General features: G+C 36.0%; 2 protein-coding genes across 4 annotated transcripts in view; one reads left to right on the forward strand and one right to left on the reverse strand.

Moving 5' to 3' along the window:
* LOC107663166 (abscission/NoCut checkpoint regulator-like) overlaps positions 1-8,138 on the forward strand; it is a 10,039-nt gene extending 1,901 nt beyond the window's left edge. The window contains exons 5-12 of one of the 3 annotated variants that reach the window (XM_016453339.1): positions 370-512; positions 598-703; positions 2,784-2,996; positions 3,998-4,074; positions 5,387-5,488; positions 5,600-5,784; positions 7,298-7,407; positions 7,890-8,138. In XM_016453339.1, the coding sequence (XP_016308825.1) occupies positions 370-512; positions 598-703; positions 2,784-2,996; positions 3,998-4,074; positions 5,387-5,488; positions 5,600-5,784; positions 7,298-7,379 (908 nt within the window). In that variant the 3' untranslated portion in view covers positions 7,380-7,407; positions 7,890-8,138. Of the gene's footprint in view, positions 1-369; positions 513-597; positions 704-2,783; positions 2,997-3,997; positions 4,075-5,386; positions 5,489-5,599; positions 5,785-7,297; positions 7,566-7,889 lie in introns of those variants that run through there. The other 2 variants (XM_016453338.1, XM_016453337.1) reach the window with 2 other exon arrangements.
* A 1,723-nt stretch (positions 8,139-9,861) lies between these two features.
* On the reverse strand, positions 9,862-24,120 carry LOC107663168 (protein phosphatase 1 regulatory subunit 14B-like). Its single transcript, XM_016453342.1, has 4 exons — positions 23,640-24,120; positions 11,373-11,453; positions 11,207-11,239; positions 9,862-10,210 (listed from the first exon to the last, which is right to left on the reverse strand). Exons 1-4 carry the CDS (start codon positions 23,811-23,813, stop codon positions 10,142-10,144), a joined length of 357 nt encoding a protein of 118 aa, XP_016308828.1. The 5' UTR covers positions 23,814-24,120; the 3' UTR covers positions 9,862-10,141.
* Between the last annotated feature and the right edge of the window lie 1,960 nt (positions 24,121-26,080).

The raw sequence follows: 26,080 nt of genomic DNA on the forward strand, positions 1-26,080 counted from the left end.
AACTTTCACGCTTAGTAACACATACAGCTGTTCCCTCACCACAGTGCAACAGTGAAAAGGGACCCCTTTCAAACAGTTTCGAGTTCCGAACGTTGTTTAAACGACATACACGTATTGCGGTATTTTAAAAATTCATATCATAACAAAAATAAACACCGGTATTCGGTATGAACCGGTATACCGCCCAGCACTACTGCTGAGGCACTATTGAGTCTTCAGCTCGGCTGTATTGTTGGATCGACTGTTTCTCATCTTTAAAAAGAAAACTTGTATAAATATATTCAGTTAATAATAACTTAATTAGTATAGCGCCTTTAAAAGTTGCTTTCTCAAAGCAAAAAAACAGCTTCTGTCTCTCTGTCCTATCAGAGTCCATACCGTCAGAGAAGGAGCTGGAGTCTCGTCTCGCTGCCTTAAAGTCCCCGCTTCAGCCCGTGCCGTCTGCTAAAGACATGGAGAAGCGTCTGGCTGCCCTACAGGGACGACCGTCGCCCTCTCAAGCCCCACGGCCTGTAATTCAAGATCAGCTTTCACTACAAATGCTCTTGCCATGAGTGACACAACAGCACGCTTTCTGTGGATGTTTAATGTGTGCAGGTTCATCAGCCGCCCGACAGCAGGACTCAGACAGAACAGACCAATGATTTGATCGCCCAGATGACAGAAGAAGTTGCTATTGATAACCAGCATCCATCTTCAGAGGGTACTTTCACCATTTTGAATTGCCTCATTTTTTTTTTCAGTTATGAATTTTAATATCCTGATTTAGTTTTATGATGAATAATGCATTGCAATTTCATAGTGCATATTTAAATCGGTTTCAGGACACTAGATAAATGATTAAGCATCTTGAGTTTATTAAACAATGAACATTAGACAGTTTTATAAAGCAGTAAGCATCACAACACCATATGTTATGATTATTTTAATGTGGTGGTTGATGCAAAACCATTGTTTCTGGGCTATTTTGCTTATATAACATCTTATTTAAGACTAGGGGAAGGAATCCAAAATATGAATTTAAGTAGTTATTTTATTGCAGTTTGTCTATTGCATCAGTAGATTTCAGTTACAATTCATATCTTTAAAGGCTGGGAGTTTTTTCTGCACTTCAGCAGCATTTACATACACCAAACATTTTGTTATTTTATTTTATATCCAGAAGATTTTTATAGAGGGGTTTGTTTATATATCATTCACCTTATATAACATTTTATTCCTACAAACATGGTGAAAATATATTTATTTTGTCTGTTGAATAAAATAAAATTGATTAAAATAAATGATATAAATTTGAATAGAATAAATAAAAATTAGACTCATTATATTATGTTGGATTAAATGAAATGAAATGAAAATAGATTTAAAAAAAATAATAATTAAAATAACTGTATAAACAAATAAATACTATAGTAAGTGGAAAAATATAATAATGTGACTTAATAGAAACTAAACATTTTCCAAATAATATTTTAGGTATATTTATAATATTAATTTATAATGTTGTTAATAGGCTACAGTTGTGATCACAGTGTGATTATCTTATCTAAATTTTAAAATATTCTCAACTAATAATAAAAGTAACGGCTAGGGTTATTATTGTTAACTAAAGTGTTCATTTGATATAAAATGAACTTTAAATGAAATAATAAAATAAAAAACTTATTTTAAGGATTTGTTCCTATTTTATTTGATCCGTAAAACTGATTTTATGTCCATAGAAAGCACATTAAATGTAAGTAAAGTGTCTACTTTTAAGGTTTCAAATACGTTTTTGGGGAATAAAATGTCAAAATTTGGTTGAAATAATGTTACGTTGTCATTCAGTGTAACACAATATTTATGTAAAAATTCAAACAACATGCTTATTCTGACGTGTACATATTAAAATATATAAAAGAATAAGGGAGCATATTAAATTTGATTGTGTTTTAAATGAGTAAAAATTCTTACTATTCAAAACCTAGTATAGTGGCAAATTTTACAAATGTAAAATTACAACTAATTAGTATTTGGGGTGAAAGTAATTGGTCTTTTAATATGTCATAAATTGATTTTTGTTGTAAATACGCCTGACAAGATTGTTACACTGAATGACATTTTAGTGGGTCTCTTCTGTAAATCAGGGAAAAATGTATTATATTTATTTTTTTTGTGCTCAGAAAAACAAAAACAATTAAATTAAACTGAATTTTTTTTTACTTTTTGGGTAAACAACATTTTAAAGCAGTATTACACTTATTGTTAAAAAATAAGTCATCAAGAAATCTGTTCCATCTTTGTTTGACCCTCTAACTCTAGCACTTTCTATTTTATTTAAATTCTACTTTATCTATTTATCTTTTTGGATTAAAAAAAAAAAACTAGCAGCTTTTTATTTTTTCTATTCTGTGTGTGTGTGTGTGTGTGTGTGTGTGTGTGTGTGTGTGTGTGTGTAACATATACATATATACCTTGCTACGTGTACTGCGTTAACCGAGACTTGTCATTTGCACTTATATATTGTTGCTCTTTTGTTAGTTTTGACTGCTTCTATTGTCCTCATTTGTAAGTCGCTTTGGATGAAAGCGTCTGCTAAATGACTAAATGTAAATGTAAATATTGTTTTTATGCTTAAACCCTTTTTCGCCTTTGACCCATGTGCATGTTTAATCAGATCATTTGCATATTTAAGCATAATATTTCAGAAAACTTGTCATGCAAAAGATTTGTCTTACTATAATTATTCAACTGGGGAAAGTATGATGACATTTCTCAATGTTCTCTGAATTGTGTCGAAACAGACGGACCGTTAAACGATCTTAATAAACAAGAAGGCGGGGGTGTGAATGAGAACGAGGATGACGGCGAGCTGTCAGTCAAACAGCTGGAGGTGGAGAAGAGCCGTGTGCTGGAGGAGGCCATGCAGGAGCTGAAGAAAGACAAACACAACCAGCAGCAGATGCTGGAGATGGCCAAGAGACTGGCTTTACTGCAGGGACGGGATCCTGAGCAGCGTGCGTTCACATCCGCAGACACACGGCCCGCTTCAGTGCTCACTGATTGAAGTCTGATATTCTTAACTAGAAATACAATGAATGAGATTGCAAGTATGCCAGATCAATCTCTAATGCTATTTGCTTTCTTCAAGTTGGCTTTGCTAGGTATCTCTGACCAGAGAAAGAAAAAATATAGGGCTGGACTTGATTCTGATTGAAGACTACAGTCAAAAAAAAATAATTAAGACTTACAAAAATGAATTATAAAAATTTGATTAGAATAAATGATAGTTAGATGAATTATATTACATTGGATTAAAATAGATTAAATGAAAATTGATTAAAATAAACGAAAATTTGATTAAAATAATTAAAGAAATAAATAATACATCAATTAATATGAAGATTACAGTCAAAAAAGCTTAAAAAAAAATAAAGACCTAAAAAATACACACTAGTCAACATTTGAAGTGGATCAAAACCTTTCATCAAAGTTGTCCTAAAACCTAAAACAAAATGTGTTCTTGTCTTAGGACAACTTTGATTAACTTTATTTGATCCACTTCAAATGTTGACTACTGTATATAATGGAAAAAAAATCATAGATGAAGCATTCACAAAAAGTCACATGCACTATAAAAATAAATGGGCTCAATTTTAATTTAATGCCGACTTTATGCTTAAATGCATGTTTTTGGTCTAAAGGAAAGTCTAAAATGACTAAAAGTGAGCAATTTTATTAGTGCATGTTAAAATAAAAAATTGTTCATATTCTCTTCACGATTAAAATCTCATAACTTTCTCGAGCTTTGACTTACATTTTTTGATGAAGCATCGAGGCTGCATTACAGGGGAAAGTAGGAGAGCAGTTTTCATCCAATCAGATCTTAATATACAGATCAAACCTTTTATTCGATGAATTTTCCAATGAATTAATGGAAGTTAAATGCATTGTGAATGATGCATCATGGTGCCTTTAAATAGCTGCGTAATACAGCAGTGTTTCTGTGTTTGTTCAGTCGGACCGTCAGATTTCCAGCAGCCTGACAGTGATGAGGAGACGGAGGAAGAGGCCATCAGCAGTGTGATGAAGCAGGTCTGTGATATTTATAATATCTAAACAAGATGTCCTGCAAATAGTCTTTGTCTGTGATGTCTGTGGATCCATCTAGAAATCACAGAAGACAGTGTTTACAGTGAAACTTTTGTAACTTTTTTTGTGCAGTGAGTCATTGCAGAAATGAAAATATCTTACCAGTCCAAAGTTTGGATGCACTGAACTCAATTTATTCATGAATTGCAATTTTTTTTTTATGTCCAGATTGAGCAGAAATTTAAGAGTTTTCACTTGTCACATGTTTTCATCACGACATCATTCCCAAACATCTGACTGTTATTTCAGAGTTTCATGACTTTACTATTACTCTAACATGTGGAACGTGTGTTCTAACATGTTTTGACATTAAAACGTCTAAATTGTGAAATAATAAGTCATAATTATGAGATAACGAGTCATCATTATGGGATAAAAAGTCAAAATAGTAAGTCATAACTATGAGATAGAAAGTTGAATTTAAGATATGCTAAGTCCTATCATAGTCAAAATTATGATACTAAGTCAACTGAGATAAATAGTCATAATTATTGCATAAAAGTAAAAAAAATATGACTGTTAAGTCATAACTATGGGATGGAAAGTCAAAATTATGACATACCAAGTCAACTATGAGATAAACAGTCATAATGACTAAAGTGAAAATTATACCACACTAAGTCATACCAATGAGATAAATAGTCATAATTATGACATAGAACTAAAAAATGACATACAAAGTCATAATTATGACATAAAATAAAAAAATATGATTAAGTCATAATTGTGAGGTACAAGGTCAAAATTGTAAAATACTAAGATTTGTTTTAAAAGTAAAACAAAAGTCTTGATTATGAAAAGTCGAAATTGACATACTAAATCAACTATGAGATAAATAGTAATAATGATGACATAAAGTTAAAAAAATGGCATTCTAAGTCATAACTATGAGATCAAGAGTCATAATTATGACAAACTAAATTATGAAATACTAAGTCAACTATGAGTCAAATAGTCTTTATTTATAACATAACAATAAAAAAAACATGACATATGACAGCTCAAAATTATGAAATACTAAGTCATAATTATGACATGAAAAGTCAGAACTATGAGATAAACAGTCGTAATTATGACAAAAAGTCGAAAAAGCATAATTGGGACATGAAAAGTTGATGTTAACTATGGTAGTGTACAACCTGTTTATTTTGACCTGTGGCACTTCTCATAACAGCCAGCAGAGGTCGCTCTTCAGACAGATCCATCAGAGCTCAGTTTGAAGCGTCCTGTGTGTGTTTTATTGTCACTTGTTCAGTTATCAGAGGAAGCAGCTCTAGATGAGGCCAGCGGCTACAACATCCCACCAGAGCTCAGCGGCCCGATGAACAGAGAGAAGGACACATCCAGAAGGAAACCGGTAACAGGCCTACACACGTGTGCATCACACAAACACATGCTAAAGACTGTAACCAAATAAATGTCTTCAGAATTGTTTGAATTGTGCATTATTTATCCGTGTGTGTTTAAGCTCTCAGCGCCGCGGTCTAAATCAAAGCCGGCAGCTGCTGTCTCACAGATCCGGCGCTTCGATGATGGAGATTGTGATGAAGATGAGGATGATGAAGAGCTGCCGTGGTGCTGCATCTGTAATCAGGACGCTGTCATTCGCTGCCACACGTGTGAGCGGGATCTGTACTGCGCCCGCTGCTTTAGGTACGAACGGTGACTTTCCTCTCATTTCTCATGCTGTTTTTAGTAGTGTTTACTGAGATGAGCATCACTAGTACTAGTACTCATACTCATCAAACCTCTAGCACTGAGTATTCATAAGAAACCTATTCTAGCATATGATTCTTTACATTTTCAATTTACATTCTTTGCTCATGAGAAAAGAAAAGAAAAGAAAAAGATAAGCTTTGGTAAATATTAAGTCATAATTATGAGATAAAAGTCAACATTATGAGACAAGTCATAATTATGACAAAAAGTCAATATTATAGAAATAATAATTCATAATTGTGAGATAAAAAGCCATAATTATGGGATTAAAAGACAAAATTCTGACAAAAAGTCATAATTATGAGATTTTTAAAAAAGTCAAAATTATGAGACAAGTCATAATTATGACAAAAAGTCAATATTATAGAAATAATAATTCATAATTGTGAGATAAAACGCCATAACTATGGGATTAAAAGACAAAATTCTGACGTCATAATTATGAGATAAAAAAGTCAAAATTATGAGACATGTCATAATTATGACAAAAAGTAAGTCATAATTATGACATCAAATGTTGACGTCATAATTAGGATATAAAAGGTCAAAATTATGATGTACTAATTATTGTGTTTGGTATGATATACATAACTATGAAACATAAAGTTGACATAGGAAGTCTTATTAATTGTCACAAGTCTATTTTGAGAAAATCATAATTATCAAATAAAAAGATTAATAAAAGTTGAAAAGTCATAATTATGACATCAAAAAGCATAATTGTGATATAGTTAGTCATAACTATGTGATATAATGTCGAAATTTATATACTAAGCCATAACTATGAGATAAAAAGTCGTAATTATCAAAAAAGTTATAATTATGACATAAGTTGAAAAGTCATAAATATGACTTTAAAAATAATTATTTTTATATAGTTTGTCATAAAATGTGAGATAAAAAGTCATTATCAAAAAAGTAAAAAACTCATAATTATGACATGAAATGTTGAAAAGACATAATTATGACAGTCGAAACATGATATACTAAGTTATAATTATGAGATAAAAAAGTCATAATTACCAAATAAGACCTAGCAAGTCATAATAATGACATAAAAAGTTGAAATTCTGACTTAAATAGTCATAATGCTTATGTTTAAGTTATAATGCTTTGGTAGATCATAATTATGATTTTTCATGTCAGAATTATGACTTACTATCTCATAATTTTACTGTGAAATATGATTCACCAAAGCATGTTTTTTTCTTGTTCTTGTAAACTGTTATGCCACATCTCCCCCGGTCAGATTAATTATTGTGACTCTCATATTTGACGAGTTGAATGTTAATCTGAATCTCAGCACATTAAACTCTCGCTCTTCAACATTTGGTCTCATTCAGGAATCATTCACTGGCTTTTTCCATGAGATCTTGCCGAGTGAAATGAGCTGCGTTTGACATACCGTGTGATATTAGTGTGATAATTGTCTTTCATTCTGCCACAGGGAAGGTCACGACACATACGACAGAAAAGAGCATCGCACTTCCTCATATACGGCCCCTAAGAAAGGCAAGAAGAAAACCTGAAACCTCCATGAGCAGCCTTATGTTTGAGGTGATTTAACTTATTTCATTGTAGCCAACAGAAAATAATAATGTCGCCTCAGTATGTGTCTGCCAACACAGCAGCCTTAGACTAAGCTTGAGAAATGATTGGTTTGGTTCTGTAAATATAAAACTGGACTTAAAACATCAATAAAACACTTGAACATGTGCTCTAGAGAACTAGTTATTGTTTTATGATTTACCTGCATCTGATATGAATTTTGCCCATTTGTGTTTTGCATTATATCCGTTGTAAAGCAACTCACTCTCGTTCATTTACACACAACATGTTTGCTAAACAATAACCTCTAATTGCATTATAATGAATGCATTCATAATTCTGAACGTCACACAGAAGGCTTTTTGAGAATTTCCTGTTTGAATTAATTAATGCAGACATCTCTAAACTCATAAACACTCACGCTTCTCAGTTTTATTTGCTGTTGGATTCTCTCTCTGCAGAATCTGATCTTGTTTTCTGTATGTTTTCAGTAGAAGCTGTTCTGAGCAGCATTTCCATGTTGTGATGAATAATTGAAAGGCGAGTATTGAGGGTGAGAGCGCTCAGAGACGTATGACAGGAAGTGTTTGAGAGCCATATACTGACATTTAAGACGCTACAGGACTTTATCGTCTTGTACTTACTGTGTTTTTGTGGGTGATTTATTTGTTGGCATCAGCTTTGGCAGAGATAACAAAAAGACAAAATTAAAATAAATGGAGAAAAATTAAATGTACAAAGTGTGTTGTGTGTGTGTATGTGTTTGTAAGATGTGAATTGTACACTGAGTTAATCAAAGCACATATCAGCACATCAGCTGCTTTACTGTGTTATCACTTTATGACTTTGTTAACGTGTTTGTGTGTGTGTGTGTGTGTGTGTGTGTGTGTGTGAGTGTGTGTGCGTGAGCGTGTGCGTGTGTGTGTGTGTGTGTGTGTGAGTGAGTGTGAGTGTGTGTGTGTGTGAGTGTGCGAGTGCGAGTGTGTGTGTGTGTGTGAGTGTGTGTGTGTACAACCAAAGTAAATACAAGTGTACAAACCAGTGTTTGTCCTTTAACCCACATATATTCTGTAATTACATCACACGCCAAGATGTAGTCGTGACCTTAAAAGCCTAGTCATGGTTTTTATTTTATTTTATTTTGAGCATTACACCTGTATTTTATTTTACTTTTCATTTAATTTAATGTTATTTAGAGCATTACATCTGTATTTTATTTTGTTTTATTTTATTTTATATTACTTTTAGCTTATTTTTAGCATTACCTGTATTTTATTTTACTTTTATTTTGAGTATTATACTTGTATTTTATTTTATTCTTTATTTTTATTTTACATTTTACTTTATTTAGAGCATTACACCTGAGTTTTATTTTATTTTATTTTAAACATTATACTTGATTGATTTTATTTTGTTTGTTTTTTTACTTTATTTAGAGCATTACACCTGAATTTTATTTTATTTTGAACATTGCACCTCTATTTCATTTTGCTCTTTATTCTCAAAACACTGGGCAGTTCTGAATATTTGTGCGAACATGATCGTCTCTGATGATCCACACCTTCAACATCATCATCATCATCTCAGAAAACAGCTGAGGTTAATGACTAAACCAAGACATGTGGCATAAAAGTTAACCTTCAACAAGCATCTTTACTCTTTATTACCACTACATGCACTTTTGCTTTCTCCAGCCCTACTGTTGTTTACTGGCGTTTTATTGTGTTTTATAGTTGACTGGAATCACGCACTGGAGTTTGTGTTGGTTAACCTGTGTTTTCCCCATCTGCTTTTAAAATCCGTATCATTTAAAGTACTTTAAAAGCTTTAATCAAATGTAAATATACATTAAAAGAATATTCTGGGTTATAGACAGAATCTGTGACATGCTGTTGATCACCAAAGTCGGTTTATAAAAACAAACAAACAAACATTATATTTATAGTCAAAAGCATGAAGCCTGATGATCAGAGGGTTTAAAAGCATTGGTATTTTTGCAAGTTCTTCAGTAAAATGTTTGTTATTTGAGCCGTAAAGTGTTTAAATCGGCTTATTAGTGCTGCTGGATGTGTTTGGAGTTATGCATTATGGACGTTTATTCTCCTGCAGATCATCTAAATATCATCAGGTTTACCAGACATACATATGCATGAGGTGAAATACAGGATAACTTAATGCAATACTGGAAATATTGATGCATTTCATGCTGACATGTGTGTTTTTGTCATGTTATTGATAAAAGTGTTATGAAAGATGCATATTCTGCACTTCTGAGACAGTATTAATTGTCATGCAATATCTCCGTTTTAGAACTGAAATCAGACAATGGCAGAATGTAAGAAAGATATCCTAGATTCTGAATTTATTATCACGAACTGTATCTATGCTTTTCATCTAAAATCTACAACACTTGTCAGAACAAAATATGTATATATAAATAGGGAACAAAATGTACATGTCACAATAAAACAAAAAAAAACATCTCATTTGAGTAATAATAGGCCATTCGTTTTATCTGCAATGCTGGAGAAACTACAGAATTATTAGTGGTCAAAAACACAGTTTCTGGAAGTTTCTGTCGTTGACCCATGTGTGCAGTGAATTATAGAAACGTCCACAGACAGACTCACAGCGCTCTACAGTACAGACAGGAGGAGTGGGTGGGGCTTGTTGTTGTGGGCGGGGTCAGGGGCGGGGCCGGGTGCTTCACATTATCTTGAAAAATCCAGCTTTTGACCTAAAACTATTTCTTGAGAGATCCTGACATCTTCCGCAGTCCCTTCATCCGGTACAGCAGACCGTTGATAAAGTCCTGCGGTCAGAGAGAGATCCTGCTTAAGAGCTTAAAGTTTAGAGTGCTGTTAAACTTTAAAACCATGTGTTGCTTAATTTATTATGAAATACTGGCAGTTAAAACCATCTATGGTAATGTAACTTAAAGTTTATCTATTCAAAGTTAGTTGCGCTTTCATGTTAAAATTACAATTTATAATGAAATGTATTTGGATTACACAGTTTTAACTTAAAAAGCATAAACTGATGTATATAATATTACATAATTATACATTTGTTCAAATATTTATTAATAAAGTATGAAATGATTTTTCCCCTTTTTTTGAGTGTGAATATGAATCATATTAGTTTATGTTAAAACGGTGTAATCGAAATGGATGGAAAAATTATATGCAATCCAAATACATAAATCTGAAATTTAGGCCTAAATATTTTTTTGCAGTGCATCTGATTTTTAGGGGAATTTTCTTCCTAATATTCATAAAAAATAAATACAATAAATATTTACAAAAACGAATAAAGATGATAAACGCATGTAACAAAATGACTAAAAATGAAAACGGGAAATAAAAAACATAAAAGCCAATTCAAAATATTAATACATAATACACTAATACTTTAATAAATAAAATAAAATAAAATATATAATTATTAGATGAAAAACTGAAATGAAACAGAAATTCCCTTGTTAGAAGTTCCCTTGGCAACTAAGAGAAAATAAGCTTAAGTAAAATGACTAAAGCTGAAATAAAAAGAAACTAAAGCTAAATAATCCTAAATAAATAATATAAAACATATATATATATATATAATACTTATAATAATATTCAAACAAGATCATTTCATCCAGATGGAAATTTTATATGCCATTAAAATACATAAATCTTATATTTACGCCTACATATTTTTCAGTGCATCTGATTTTTAGGTCAATTTTCTTCATAATCACTGTAATATGAAGCATGACTCATCTGTTAATAAGTGCATATGAAAGCTGTTTGTGGTTTTCTCTTACCTCTTTTGGCTTTCCACATTCTTGCAAAAGCTCCTGTTAAAACACAGAACAGCTGGTAGAACATCTGTACGTGTTTGTCATGAAGTTATAGATGCATGCAGTCACATGAAGCTCTGCTGCACCGGTTATGTGTATGGTGTTATGATTCAGATGAAGCTGAGCGTACGTGCAGTCGAGATCTCTGCTCTGCATCTGTCAGCTCTAGAAGTTCATCGATGTCGATCTCCAGCTCAGGAACCTCCTCCTCCTGCACAGACAATCAATGACTCGTCGTAACCCAGACTCTGTGCATTTAATAATGCAACCGCTCCTTTCATTGCAAACAAATCTATTGATAATTATGAAAGATATTGGTCCAGAGATATTGCTGATGCAATCAAACTGCAAACTGCAGTGTGTCTAACTGAGAAATGATGCTGGAAATGCAGAAGCAGTAAGAGTCAGGCTATTAAAGACTAATTATGATAAAGATTTTAGGTGGCTGGATGCCATAAAGCTTACATACAGTATGACTTCACTGACTGTTAAATTTCATTAATCCTTATGGCTGGATGATGGCCCATATGGCAATTAAATTAAATCTTTTTAAAATATATATTTTTAAAATATATATTTTTAAATATATTTCAAAATGGCCAAAATGTATTTGCTAAAATATATTTGAAGATATATTTATTATATTTATTTTCTATCAATATTTTTTGGCAATTTCTTTGTATATTTTTGAAAAGATATTAAAGGGATAGTTCACCCAAAAATGAAAATGTGATGTTTATCTGCTTACCCCCAGGGCATCCAAGATGTAGGTGACTTTGTTTCTTCAGTAGAACACAAATTATGATTTTTAACTCCAGCCGTTGCAGTCTATCAGTCGTATAATGCATGGCAATGGTAACAAAATCTATGAGAGTAAAAAAAACATGCACAACATCACATTTTCATTTTTGGGTGAACTATCCCTTTAATATTTTTTAAATCATTATAAAAGCTTTATTTGTTGACCTTTGTCTTATTTGCAGGCAACTATTTTTTGTAGGCTACTGATTAGAAATGTATTTACTTGCCACTTTAATACATTTTGAAATACGTTTTGGTATATGATGGTTGAAACTAAAAATATTTTCAATTTCAAAAATATATTTCATTGAGCTTCACTGGAGCGCTGGGTAAAATATGGACAAACCCAGCGATTGGGTTGTTTTCAATCAACAGTAGGTTTAAATGTTTATATGTTAGGGTTGTATTCAACCCAGCATTTTTTAGACTGTGTGTGTATATATATATGTATATTAATTTTTTTTCTTTTTCATTTTTTCTTAGCGCTATGGTGGATAGTCCACTGTGTTCTTATAAGTAATTAAACAACACTGTAAATAAAAAATCCATAGAAAAACAGATAAAGTCCTGGAAAAGAATGACCAGTACATTTTCCAAATTTATGGACATTTTCTTCAACCCTAAAACACTGCATAATATCAATGTGTAGTTCAAAGTACAGGTAAAAAAAAATCAATATGAAAAATTCCTTCATATTACATCGGGCCGTATTTTTACAGACTTTTCTTACAGTCAATATAATCATCATATATGCACAATTATACCTTGCAATTGCTAATAGTCTTTTTAGTTTGACATCCGCTCTTAAAAGCATCCCAAATTAGACCGATGAGAGAAATGACGACCCCCAGAGTGACACCGCATTAAAAACCACACCATTGACTTTAAACTCAACGCACTAATTGCTGCTCACATGAATATGAGAGGACCTCAGAGACGAGAACTTTAGAGGAACTGCTGTGTTAGCAGCCACTAATTACCCCGCGGGGCAGTTATTACAGCTGTGGGGGAAAGAGCTGCTGCTTCTGTTAGGCTGCGTTTATATTGTTGTAGTAATTCTTGTCATTTATTCACACGTAACAGCTTGTTGCATATCATGTTAGTGTTTATAGAGGCAAAATGCTGAATGGTGTCCATTCAGAAGTCATTCTCAATGTCCTGAAGACAGTGTCGTTATTAACTTAAACTAAAACTATTAAAAATAATTTTCGTTAATTGAAATAAAGCTGAAATCATATAAAAAATATTAGATGATAAACATTAAAAACCAACTGAAATAAAATCAGTACTATTATTAAAACTAAAACTGAAATATGAATAAATTAAAGCTAAATAGAAATATAAAAAAAAAACTAATAAAAATGACAAGCACATAACAAATTTACTAAAACTTAAACTACAATTAAAATAAAAACGGAAAATATAATATTACATGAAAAAACTTTAATTTTAACTTAAAAAATATTTCTGTAAATGCATCCTCAAATACATCATTCAAACATTTGTAATATTGCCTTGACAACTAATTCAAGTAATATGAGTTGAAATACTAAAATTAAAACTGAAATAAAAACAAATTAATAAATTTCATAAAATAAATAAATACAATTCATAAAAGTACTAAAAAATGAAAGTAAAAACTTAAAATATATACAAACTAAAAGCTAATTTAAATATTGCATACATTAATATATTAATAAAGCTGAAATTAAATAAATATTTGATGAAAAACTTAAAAATACTTACATGAAAATTAGTAATGTTTCAGTTAGTTGTCAAAAAAGCCGAAATATTACTACTAAAACTAAAATAAAAATAAAATAGAAAAAGACTAAACAATGACAAACGCACAAAACAAAATTACTAACATTTAAACTAAAATGAAAACTGAAAATATCTTAAAAATAAAAGCTATTCAAAATATTATTGCATACTGAAATACTAAATAAATAAATAAAATGATATTCTATCTTTATTTACTCAACCTCATGTTATTCTAAACCTGTTTGACTTTCTTTCTTTTTTTGGAATGTTTAGCATCATGAATACTTTTATGGTCTTTTTGTCCTTTTTACAGCTTGACAGCTCCTGATCTCTGTCTGCATTCATTATATAGAAAAGAACAGTGCCAACATTCTGACTAACATCCAAAGTCATGCAGGTTTGGCTCAACATGAGTGTGAGTCACTGATCAGGTGAATTATGCTAATAATTGCACTATACAGTCACGGTAAAGGAAGGGGGTATTTCAGTCTCTGCTGGCATTAGCATGTAGTGTGTTGTGTCTGAATGAGATTTCACGGATGTCAGGCGGCGCTGATTCTCTAATGTGGATCCATTACTAATCTGATCTTCCTTCCCGGGTTTCCTGCCTCAGGCTCACTGCCATCAAAACACAAATACTGCAAGCCACATTCACATAATGAGGAAATCTTCTCCAGTAGCACTGATGCAGTGGATCACTGACCCCAGAGAATATCAGCACAAATACAAGAGCTAATTAAATATACAGTGGGTACGGAAAGTATTCAGACCCCCTTCAATTTTTCACTCTTTGTTATATTGCAGCCATTTGCTAAAATCATTTAAGTTAATTTTTTTTTCTGCATACAGAAATTTGAACACCGGATAAAGTCAGTGCCATCATTTGTTGACATATTAAAGTTTTTACAGAGGGGAGTTTGGATTTCTCTTTTTATCACTCCATAAATCAGAAAAATAACAATACATTTCACCGTGTTTTTAGGAATATAACATTGTATAAAATTAGTCAAATGATATATGAACAAACCCCTCAGTAAAAACCATTCAGAATATAGATGTAAGCTTTGTTGTATGTAAGTGCTGCTAAGGTGGAGAAATATACTTTAAATATGTATTATAATTGAAATCTGCAGATGCAAAGGTAACGTGCATTAAGTTGCTGCCTTAAAAACTTTTAAGTATAATCACATTGGCTGTACAAGTCATTTCAATTCATTCTTTAAAAAAATCTTGCCAAGTTAAATTTCATATAAAAAATGTAGTTGAAATTGGTTACATTATTTAGAGTTAATGTAAAAGCATAAGTTGCCAAGATTTATAGATCATATACATTTTTACAGTGATGGTAACCATGTTGTCCGCCAAAAGTATCATAAAATAATCATGAGCAACGTTTACATTTCTTCTTCTGTGTTCTGAAAAAGAATAAAGTTCATACAGCTTTATAAAAACAGCAGGTCGAGTAAATAATTCCAGAACTAACAGTTCTCACAACATCCACTAATGTTTTTTTTTTTAAGTTATATACATGTAGGGACAACATTGAGAGCAAACATTCTGAGAACAGCATTCTCAAAATGTTTTTATGGTGTTCTTTGTACTTTTTGAACATTCTAAGAAATGTTTTTGTAACCTTCAGATAGCATTCTAATCACAACAAGAAAAATTGACATTTAACATTCTTAGAATATTAAAAATAATGTTATATTTAGTGTAAAATAAAGTTAGCAGAATGTTGTAAGAAATGTTCTTGTAATCCTTAAATAAAGTTATAATCATGACAAGAAACATGACAAAACAATGTTCCCACCAAAGTTCCCTTTCAGTCGGTCACTCTCGACGTCACGTCAGTAATGACCGATGAATTGAGATCTCGCTTAGAGAGACCAATCCACTTTGAGTGTAAACTAAACGAGCCAATGCACACTGGCATGCGGTGATTGCATCCAACCATCTCAGAGGGCGCTTACGAAGCAGGCACGTACTGGTCCGCACGGACAACACTGCGACCGTTGTGTACATCAACCGACAAGGTGGTCTACGCTCCCGTCGCATATTGCAACTCGCCCGCCACCTCCTCCTCTGGAGTCAGAAGCATATGTGGTCACTCCGTGCCGTTCATATTCCAGGTCTGCACAACCGTATGGCTCCCCGGAGAATGGAGACTCCATCCCCAGACGATCCAGCTGGCACTCAGCTGGCCGCGGGGCCTGCGCAAGTATGCGTTTCCCCCAGTGAACCTTCACGCACAGACACTGTGCAAGATCAGGGAGGACGAGGAGCAGGTCCTGTTTGTGGCGCCTTACTGGCCCACTAATGCTCCTCGCGACAGCCCCTCCCTGGCAGATTCCTCTGAGGAAGGATCTACTGACTCAGAGACGGGGCACCCTGTGGCACCCCCGTCCAGACATCTGGAAACTTCATGTCTGGTCCCTGGACGGGATGCGGAGGTTCTAGGTGACCTACCCCAGGAGATAGTTGACACCATCACTTCAGCGAGAGCACCGTCTACAAGACACACTTATGCCTTGAAGTGGAACCTGTTCGTCGAGTGGTGTTCTTCTCATCGAGAAGACCCCCGGAGATGCCCGATCAGAGTCGTGCTGTCCTTTTTGCAGCAAGGGTTGTCTCTATACCCTATTGGGACCTGTCTCTAGTGCTCAAAGCACTACAGCAGGGCCCATTTGAGCCTTTGCAGACAGGTGAGCTGAGGTTTCTATCAATGAAGACTCTGCTCTTGCTTGCACTGGCCTCCATCAAGAGGGTAGGGGACCTGCACGCATTTTCGGTCGACGATTCGTGCCTAGAGTTTGGACCGGGTAACTCTCACGTTGTCCTGAGACCCCGGCCTGGATATGTGCCCAAAGTTCCCACCACGCCTTTTAGGGAGTTGTTTTACTCCCTGACCGATGGAACTCTCGGCACGGACGCACTGGCACACAGCTGGCCGTGGGGCCTGTGCAAGTATGCATTTCCCCCAGTTAGCCTTCTCGCAAAGACGCTGTGCAAGATCAGGGAGGACGAGAAGCCGGTCCTGCTTGTGGCTGGCCCAATCGGTCTTGGTTCCCAGAACTAATGCTCCTCGTGACAGCCCCTCCCTGCCGGATTCCTCTGATAAAGGATCTACTGAGACTCAGAGATGGGGCATCCTGTGGCACCCGCGTCCAGACCTCTGGTACCCCAAGTGGTAGTAGACACCATCACTTTGGCTAGAGCACCGTCTACGAGACACGCTTATGCCTTGAAGTGGAACCTGTTCGTCGAGTGTTGTTCCCCGATCATGGTCATACTTTCCTTTTTGCAGCAAGGGTTGGAGCGAAGGCTGTCTCCCTCCACCCTTAAAGTCTAATTCGCTGCGATTGCTGCTAACCATGACCCCGTGGAAGGGAAGTCGGTAGGGAAGCATGACCTGGTCATCAAGTTCCTTAGGGGGGCCAGTGGGTTAAATCCTCCCGGCCCCCCTCTATACCCTATTGGGACCTGTCTCTAGTGCTCAAAGCACTACAGCAGGGCCCATTTGAGCCTTTGCAATCAGTTGAGCTAAAGTTTCTTTCAATGAAAACTCTGCTCCTGAACAGTGACTGGCCTTCTTGTTGCGAGCCCCGGCCTACGCCGAAAAGGGGGCGCAGGAGGCTCGCACAGGACACTAGAAGGGATAGCATCCATGGCATTTTGGTAGGTATCCCAATTAGTCGGTCATTACCGACGTGACGTCGAGAGTGACCAACTGAAAGGGAATGTCTCGGTTACGTATGTAACCCTCATTCCCTGAAGAAGGGAACGGAGACGTCACATCCCGTCACCACAGCTGCTGTACCACTGCTGAGCGGCCGGGTCACCGGCTCGGCTCCCCACCGGTGAGATCCCAATTCATCGGTCACCGACGTGACTCGGAGTGACCGACTGAAAGGGAACATCTCGGTTACGTATGTAATCCTCGTTCCCTGGAGGTGGGAATGGAGACGTCACATCCTGTCGCCACAGCTGCTGTACCACCACTGAGCGGCCAGGTCACCAGCTCGGCTCCTCAGCGAAATCCTGAGTATGCGTTGCACCTGCTGCCTAGTTATACTTGCGCTGCGATCAGCGGCAGCTGGATGCAATCATCGTATGCCAATGTGCATTGGCTCATTTAGTTTACACTTGAAGTGGATTGGTCTCTCTAAGCGAGATCCCAATTCATCGGTCATTACCGACGTGACGTCTCCGGTCCCTCCTTCAGGGAACGAGAGTTACATACGTAACCGAGACATTTTTTTTTTAACCTAAATTTGTTACCTGGGATGACTGAATTTCCTTTAAACTATCATTTAAAGTTGAGTAGGTGTGTGTGTGTGTGTGTGTGTGTGTGTGTGTGTGTGTGTTTTTACACCAGACAGTAAGAAAACACCTAGCAACCGCTTAGAACACAGAGCAACCCACTGCGAACAACTCATTCATCCTTTGAAATAGTTTCTTGAAAGTCATATTCAACTATTTCTCACCTCAAATGGGTAGAGGCGCTGAGAGGCCCCGGTTTAGTGTCCGCTTGCTAAAACCACTCCAGAGAGTTTGTACTGTAGGCCCTGTCGAACTCCTCCGTCCCCTCGGCAGCCAGACGTGGCGGAACGTCCGGCGCCCAGACAGTAAGAAAACACCTAGCAACCGCTTAGAACACAGAGCAACCCACTGCGAACAACTCATTCATCCTTTGAAATAGTTTCTTGAAAGTCATATTCAACTATGTCATGTTAATAAAACCAAAAACGCGTTATTTGAAGTCAGGGTTGGGCAGAGTAACTGCAGGATCCAGTGAGGTCACGCATAAATTAGAGATGTTCATGAATAATGCAGCTGTTGACACAGGGGCCGGACTGTTACAGGCTTCCACACGGAAGCGTCAGAGAACCCAGAGTGAAACCCTTCCGCCGGCTCATCAAATATTCATCATCATCGCCAAAAACACCACTCCCAAACCACAGAGAGCTCAACTTTAGAAAACCATGTGCGGTATATTCTGGTGTTTTAAAAGAGCCAGAAGCTAACCAGAAGCATATAATATTCCAATATAATCTTAGGAAAAATACTATCTTAGGCAAGACACTACAGGTAAAACATTTTTCATTCTGGTCAATTTAGAAATTTTGGGTTATTTGGCTGTCCATAACATATTCTTTCAGAATAGTGAAAAGAAAACATCCAAAATACACTTTCAAGTGTTTATTTTGTTGCACTTTATCTACTGGCGTCTATATTTCAATTATAATACATACATTTAAAGAGTTTATCTCCACTGCAGCAGCACTTACATACACCAAAATGTACATGTTTTATTCTTATCTATATTCTGAGTTTGTTTGAGGGGTTTGTTTATATATCATTCACCCGATTTTATTATTGCACTTTATCTCTTTACTTCTGTAGATTTCAGTTAAAACACATATCTTTAAAGGCTGTTTTCTCAAAATAAGTTTTCAACTCCACTTCAGCAGTGCTTACATGCACCAAATTTTAGAATTTAATTCCAATCTACGTTCTGAAGATTTTAATAGAGCGATTTGCTCATATATCATCCACCTGGTTTTGTACAGCATTTTATGCCTAAAAACATAGTAAAAAAATGTCTGACTCTAGACAATATTTTTCGAATTATACAGTGAGAAAAAGAGATATACAAAATCCTCACTGTCAACAAAATATAACAAGAATTTTGAACCTGGCTTTATCCAATGTTTAGATTTATTTTCTGGAAATTTGTGTATACTTAATTAGGTAATGCCTCATTTGCATCTTTAAACATAACATTTCAAAAAACTTGTAATACAAAAAAAAAAAAATAGTTTGCAACTCTTAATGTAATCAATCAACTGGAGAAGTATGGTGATGTCTATTAGTTACAATTTTTATACTATTCACCTGGTGTGTCTTGGCTTAAGCGTATATCTTCAGATGGATTACATCAGTGAAATGCACAAGAGTACCACAGTAGACATGAAAGCGTGCTCTTTAAATAGAGCTGCTTTAACATGTATTTAGGACACAGCAGACGTCTTCCCCTCAAAGCCTGCTCCATTTAAATCCCCTTTAAAAAACTAGAAAAGAAAGATATGTGTATAAAGCAGTACTTCTGCACAGTACATGCGTGTTTATCAGGAATCATTCAGTTCTGTGTCATCTAATGGCTACAGTAGAGTAAACACACACACACCGATGCTGGACATCTGCCACTACCTTCAGCACTTTCTCTCTCTCTCACACACACCATGCTGAAAGATCTGCACCGCTGAATGCTTAAATGTCCCACGTGTCCTTGAGTGCTCGAGTTTAATAGTAACAGGTCGGGGTCAGACATTAACCATGACTGCTTGGTGAGCCGGATATTTCAAATGTGGAGGCAGAAATGATTTCCTCTGTTCTTGTAATCTGTAATCTTACATTTGGTATACTCTCTTCTATTCTAGTTCTGTCTGGTGATGGGTTTAGGGACTTGTAACTTGCTGTTTCGGAGGTGAGTGTTGTTGAAAGTGGAGCTAACATAAAAGGGATGCTGATGAAAAACAAAATATTAATAAAGCACTCAACTCTCCAACAACTCTAAAAACCTGAAACAGCAATTATAGTAAAATCTAAAGTTACAGTAAACAATAGAACGCTGAATAACCGGTGATGTATTTCACATATATTCTAACAGTGTTTGATATCTCACTTTATTTACAGCTCTCTTTTGATGTTGAATTATATTAATTTCAGACTTAATTGTTCATATTAAGAATTTGTTTCATTTGATTTCACTTGCATGATTTTGATTTATATGATTTTATATGATTTTATCTGACTTTGTTGCAACCTAGAATTAAAGTGCTGGTCTCGTCTGGCCAGAGGAGAACGGCACACTATTTCCTTTTTTTTAATACTGTAAAGCTGCTTTGACACAATCTGCATTGTAAAAAACGCTATGTAAATAACGGTGACTTGACTTGATTACAAGAAATATATCCAAATAAAGGTAAAAATGCATAGGAAATCTTTCATTTCTGATACTGAAGCAATAAGAAATTAATATTTGTTCCTTGATACCGTAACTTACATTCGTGCATTGCATTTTGTTTTTCAACTCATGCATTGCCTTGCATCATGCTCTATTTCTTGAGCTACAGGAACTGCCTGTATTTTTCTGGTATAATGTAAGACAGCTTTACACCAGTGTACAGCTGTCATATGCAAGATATCATATCACAAAAGCCGATAGTGCAGTTAATCATGTTATCAGGGTGGGTTAAGATGGTAACTGAAACGCTGTAGTTTCAGTTATCACAGATTAACTCCTCAGTTACTGCAGAGAGTAAATGACTAATTATTCCTGTAGAGCATGGCGCTTGCAACTCCAAGGTCATAAGTTCGATTTCCTGAGAATCTCATGGATGCAATGTAGGTAAATGTAAGTTTTTGGATAAAAGCATCTGCCAGATGCAATAATGTAAACAAGTCCTAAAACATTATTTTATCTGTTTTGGACAAAGAACTGTTTCTCTAACCAGAAATCTGACTTTGCTGCATTAGAAATGCTGTTTTTATTTTTGCTTTCCATGAAGTGCAAAAATACACTCAGCTCTGGTTTAATCTAAAGCCTTTTCACACCAAGGATGATGACTATAATGATAGCTATAACTATAAAGTTAAATAATCCTTAAGTTTACATGACTTTAATTTCACAGAATCACTTTCAGAATGATTTTTCCAGCTGATGAACAATAAAAACTTTGAAAGCCAATCAGGATCCACCTAAAAGAGCGTTATGGCACAGAAACGCTCGTTATCACAGGTCGGAGTGGACGTTATCATTACAGTTATTATTCTTAGTGTGAACGAGTCTCAACCATAAAGGTTTAGGATTGCAGATTTCAGGTGTTTGTTGCGTGTCGTGTTGGGAGAGATTGGCATTAGAGCAGCTGTCAGTCAGCGGGCTGCGGGTTATAATCAACACGTGGGTGTCTGTGAGGAAAAACAGCTTGATCTGTTCAAATATCATCACCTTCTCTCCTCTAATGTCACTGTATCCTCAGCGCATTCGAGTAAATGTCGTGCGATCACACACACATCCCATCATGCTGAACCAGCCAGAATCCTGTTGCCATGGCAGCGCGGAATGCAGCAGATACAGTCTCTCTGATGTAACGCGGCAGATGTTGTGCATCTCCAGATGTCCGTGACTCGTCATCACCGGCAAATCATGACGTCAGCTGAATGCTGATTACAGTCTGATCTGTGCACGCTTTAAGGAATGTTCTGGGTTCAACATGAGCGGCATCTGTGATGTGCTGTCATTCATTCACACTTGTCCCTCAGTTGGTTAAAATAACCAGTAATGCACTTGCACTGGACACTTAAGTTAATTGCTCTGAGCAAAATTGTGTTAGCTGATCTGTAAAGTGTGTAGTTCATCTTTTTTTCATGTTTTTTTGTTTTGTTTTGTTTTGAGTCAGATGACAGTTCCTGTGAATACATATATTGTGAATAAATCTGAATATATACTATAAGTCTGAATATACATGTAAAGCATGAGTATACTTTAGATAAGTGATTATCACTTATAATAATTAATGTAGTACAATATGTGCATTGATACAAACAGGCTATATGCATACTTTCTTAAAAAATCAATAAGAACATATATTTAGATAAACAATGTATATTCAGATTTGCATATACAAATATATGACCCTCTCTGTGAAATCCAGGCTAAAGTCTCAAAATCTAATTATGAGATAACAAGCATCAAAGTTTGATTTCAACCATAAAAAGTCAATATTAAAGATTTCAAGGTTACATTTTCACAGAATGTTCTTTACCTTATGAGGGATGATTTTATGTAGAAAACAGTCAATCACAAAAAATGACTTTAGCTGGGTTTTCACAGCCAGGGTCACACACACACACACACACACACATATATATATATATATATATATTTCATTCTTGTTTTATATACATTTATCAGTGCATTGTCTTGCCCTGTAGATGTCTGTTATAAATGCATTACTTAGATTTTTGCTTGTTTTTTCAGTCTGAGGAAGAAGTTGCAATGATTTTTTGTGGAAATCGACATCATGTCAGATGTCAGTGGTGGTGGTGGTTCACATAAAGGCACTGAGACATTCTATAAAGAAATCTAGTGCTTGTAATGTTCCTCATTTGTAAGTCGGGTTCGGATTAAAGCATCTGCTAAATGAATAAATGTACGTGAAAAAACTGCACAAGAAGGATGATTTCAACACATTTCTGAAGCTTTAAGCCATTTACTTTCTTGGCTCTTCATAGAATAAAGTTTTATAAGTGGGATGGCAGATCTGATGGGGTTGAACAATGACTCAAACAATGAAATAATATTGTTAATTGTTAAAATGTTAATCTACGATTATCATAATGTTCCTACTCAATTTCACGATTCAACCTGACTTATATGTTCAAACAAGACATGACCACATTTAGTGCATACTGTGGTGGTACCATGGTAAAATAATGTATTTCCTCTAGGAAACCTTCAACCGACTTCCCTCAATGGTTCCTCCTAGACAGCCATGAGATTAAATAGAGATATTTACTAACATCTCCTGCTTCTCAGATGTTTCTCCAGAGAAAAAGAGATCTCAACAATCTCTCAGAGTTTCTCAAAAATACTGCATTCAAAAGTCAGAGACCTCAATATGACCTCATTTCATAGGATGACAACTAGTGACTCCTTGAAGTCTCATGAGGAGTTTTAGGAGAAGCGTTCATTTTTCTGCATTATTTACTTGGGTCTGATCGTGCTGTAATGCGTCTCAGAGCGTCTGTCTCTCTGGATCTGTCTTACCTCGCAGTCGTACAGCAGGTGCAGCTGCCCATCGATCCACTCCTCGATGTCCAGCCTCCTCTGGAGGTCTTTGCGGTTGTATTTGACCGTCAGTTTGCCCAGTTTGCGTTGGGCAGGCTCCTCCACTTTAGTCTGAAACATCACTCTGGACTGGGTGCCCGGCTCCGACGCCATGCCTGCCACAACCTCACGCCAACGGGGAGAAGACCAAGAGACGGCAGCCTCTTTCTCTGTCTGTCTGTCTCACAGATTCAAACACAGGCTCCTTCAGTCGCCGTCTTGCTGTTGTTTGCTCCTCAGTGTGTGTCTCTATACTGCAGTGTGTTTCTGACTCATGATCGTGGTGTTTCTGTCCGACAGCCTCCTTTAGTGCCTGTCTTCTGTCTGCGCTCTACTAACACTGATTCCCTCCCTCCCTCATTCTTTCTCTCTCTCTCTCTCTTGCTCACTCACTGTCTGCCGTCTTCATGTGTGTGTGTGTGTTGAGGAGGAACATAGTTCAACTTAAGACTGATAACATGCAGTAAGATTGCGGTCGGAGGCCAAAACACTTGTTTTAAAGCACTTGTTACTATTTATGGAATCCATATGCGGAATTAAAAATGACATTTATATTTATTCATTAAACAAATGCTTTTATAAAAAATATATATTTTACTTATTGTTTCAATTATAATTTAAAATATGATAATATAATTATAATTAATTTTAAAAAATGAAGAACTTAAGCTATTTTGTTTAGTTTAAAACAAATTTTAATTTACTAATTGTATGCTATTAATACATTTGTAAAGAAACTATGCTGTTTGCTAGTGCAAAACTCACCATCACAACTGTTATTGGTTGCCAGGGTGTTGCTGGGTTCTTCTGGGTGGTTGCTAGGGATTGGTATGAGGTTGTTAAGATGTTATGGTTTTCTGGGTGGTTGCTAGGGGTTGCCAAACTGTTGCTAGGGTGTTCTGGGTGGTTCTTAGGAGGTTGTTAAGCTGTTGCTAGGGTGTTCTGTGTGGTGCCTAGGGAGTTACTAAGCTGTTGCTAGGGTGTTCTTGTTCTGAATGGTTGCCAGGGTGTTGCTATGTGTTTGCCTGGATGTTCTGGGTGGTTTCTAGGGCATTGGTATAAGGTTGCTAAGAGATTCTAAATGACAGTTAGAGTGTTAGTGTGCACCGTGGTTTCTAGGGTGCTCCAGGTGGTTCCTGGGGGTTGCCAAGCTGTTGCTAGGGGGTTCTTGATCTGAATGGTTGCCAGGGTGTTGCTATGTGTTTGCTTAGGTGTTATGGGTGGTTGCTAGGGCATTGGTACAACATTATTAAGATATTATGAGTGGCTGTTAGTGTGTTACTATGTGGTTTCTAGGGTGTTCTGGGTGCTTAGAGCTGTTGGGTGGTCACCACGGTGTTGCTATCCGTTTTCTGTGGTGTGTTACTATGTGGTTTCCAGGGTGTTCTGTGTGCTTAGAGCTGTTGAGTGGTTGCCAGGGTGTGGCATTGCTAGGGTGTTTTGGGTGGTTGCTAAGCTGTTGCTAAGCTGTTGCTAGGGTGTTCTGAATGGTTGTCAAGGTGTTGCTATGTGGTTCTTACAGTTTGTTAGGGAATTGTGCGTGGTTGCTAGGGCATTGGTTTAAAGTTGCCAAGATGCTCTAAATGGTTGTTATTGTTTCTAGAGTGATCGAGGTGCTTAAAGTGTGGCTAAGCTGTTGCTAGGGTGTTCTGAATGGTTGCCAAAGTGTTGCTATGTGGTTGTTACAGTTTGCTAGGGTATTTTGCGTGGTTGCTAGGGCATTGGTTTAAAGTTGCTAAGATGTTCTGAGTGTCTGTTAGCGTGTTACTATGTGGTTTCCAGGGTGTTTTGTGTGCTTAGAGCTGTTGAGTGGCTGCCAGGGTGTGGCATTGCTAAGGTGTTTTGGGTGCTTGCTAAGCTGTTGCTAAGCTGTTGCTAGGGTGTTCTGAATGGTTGTCAAAGGTGTTGCTATGTGGTTCTTTGAGTTTGTTAGGGAATTGTGCGTGGTTGCTAGGGCATTGGTTTAAAGATGCTCTAAATGGCTGTTATTGTTTCTAGAGTGATCGAGGTGCTTAAAGTGTGGCTAAGCTGTTGCTAGGGTGTTCTGGGTGGTTAGGGTTGCTTACTGTCTCAAGTGAAAAGAGTCTCTGTGATATTCACATAACTATATATTAGCAGCGTTGATTTTGGAGCACACCTCGTTTGCTCAGACACTTTGCCCCATTATCAGAGGTAATGGTGCTTTCATTATGAGTGATATCCTGTGCCAGGAGGAAATGGAGAGTAATGGATGTGACTTTGCCCCGTTTCGATTAAATGGGGTTCAGCAAAGAGCCATATATGTCAAAATAATCCTCTCTTAGCAGCTGATATGTCAGTTGTCACTTAGAGCTGCAGGCCAGATCATAAAGTTTCCATTTACTGCAACTGAGCTTTTTCCC

The sequence above is a fragment of the Sinocyclocheilus anshuiensis genome, unplaced genomic scaffold (genome assembly GCF_001515605.1).
Source record: "Sinocyclocheilus anshuiensis isolate Anshui unplaced genomic scaffold, SAMN03320099.WGS_v1.1 scaffold767, whole genome shotgun sequence".
NCBI lineage: Eukaryota > Metazoa > Chordata > Actinopteri > Cypriniformes > Cyprinidae > Sinocyclocheilus > Sinocyclocheilus anshuiensis.

What these genes read in the sequence shown, in the direction of transcription:
- LOC107663168 (XM_016453342.1), bottom strand. Translation starts at nt 23,813, where the DNA reads ATGGCGTCGGAGCCGGGCACCCAGTCCAGAGTGATGTTTCAGACTAAA. An exon ending in ACCTGCTGTACGACTGCGAG is followed by an intron (nt 11,454 to 23,639) that starts GTAAGACAGATC and finishes TTGTCTGTGCAG; the next exon opens with GAGGAGGAGGTTCCTGAGCT. An exon ending in AATGTGGAAAGCCAAAAGAG is followed by an intron (nt 10,211 to 11,206) that starts GTAAGAGAAAAC and finishes CTCTGACCGCAG; the next exon opens with GACTTTATCAACGGTCTGCT.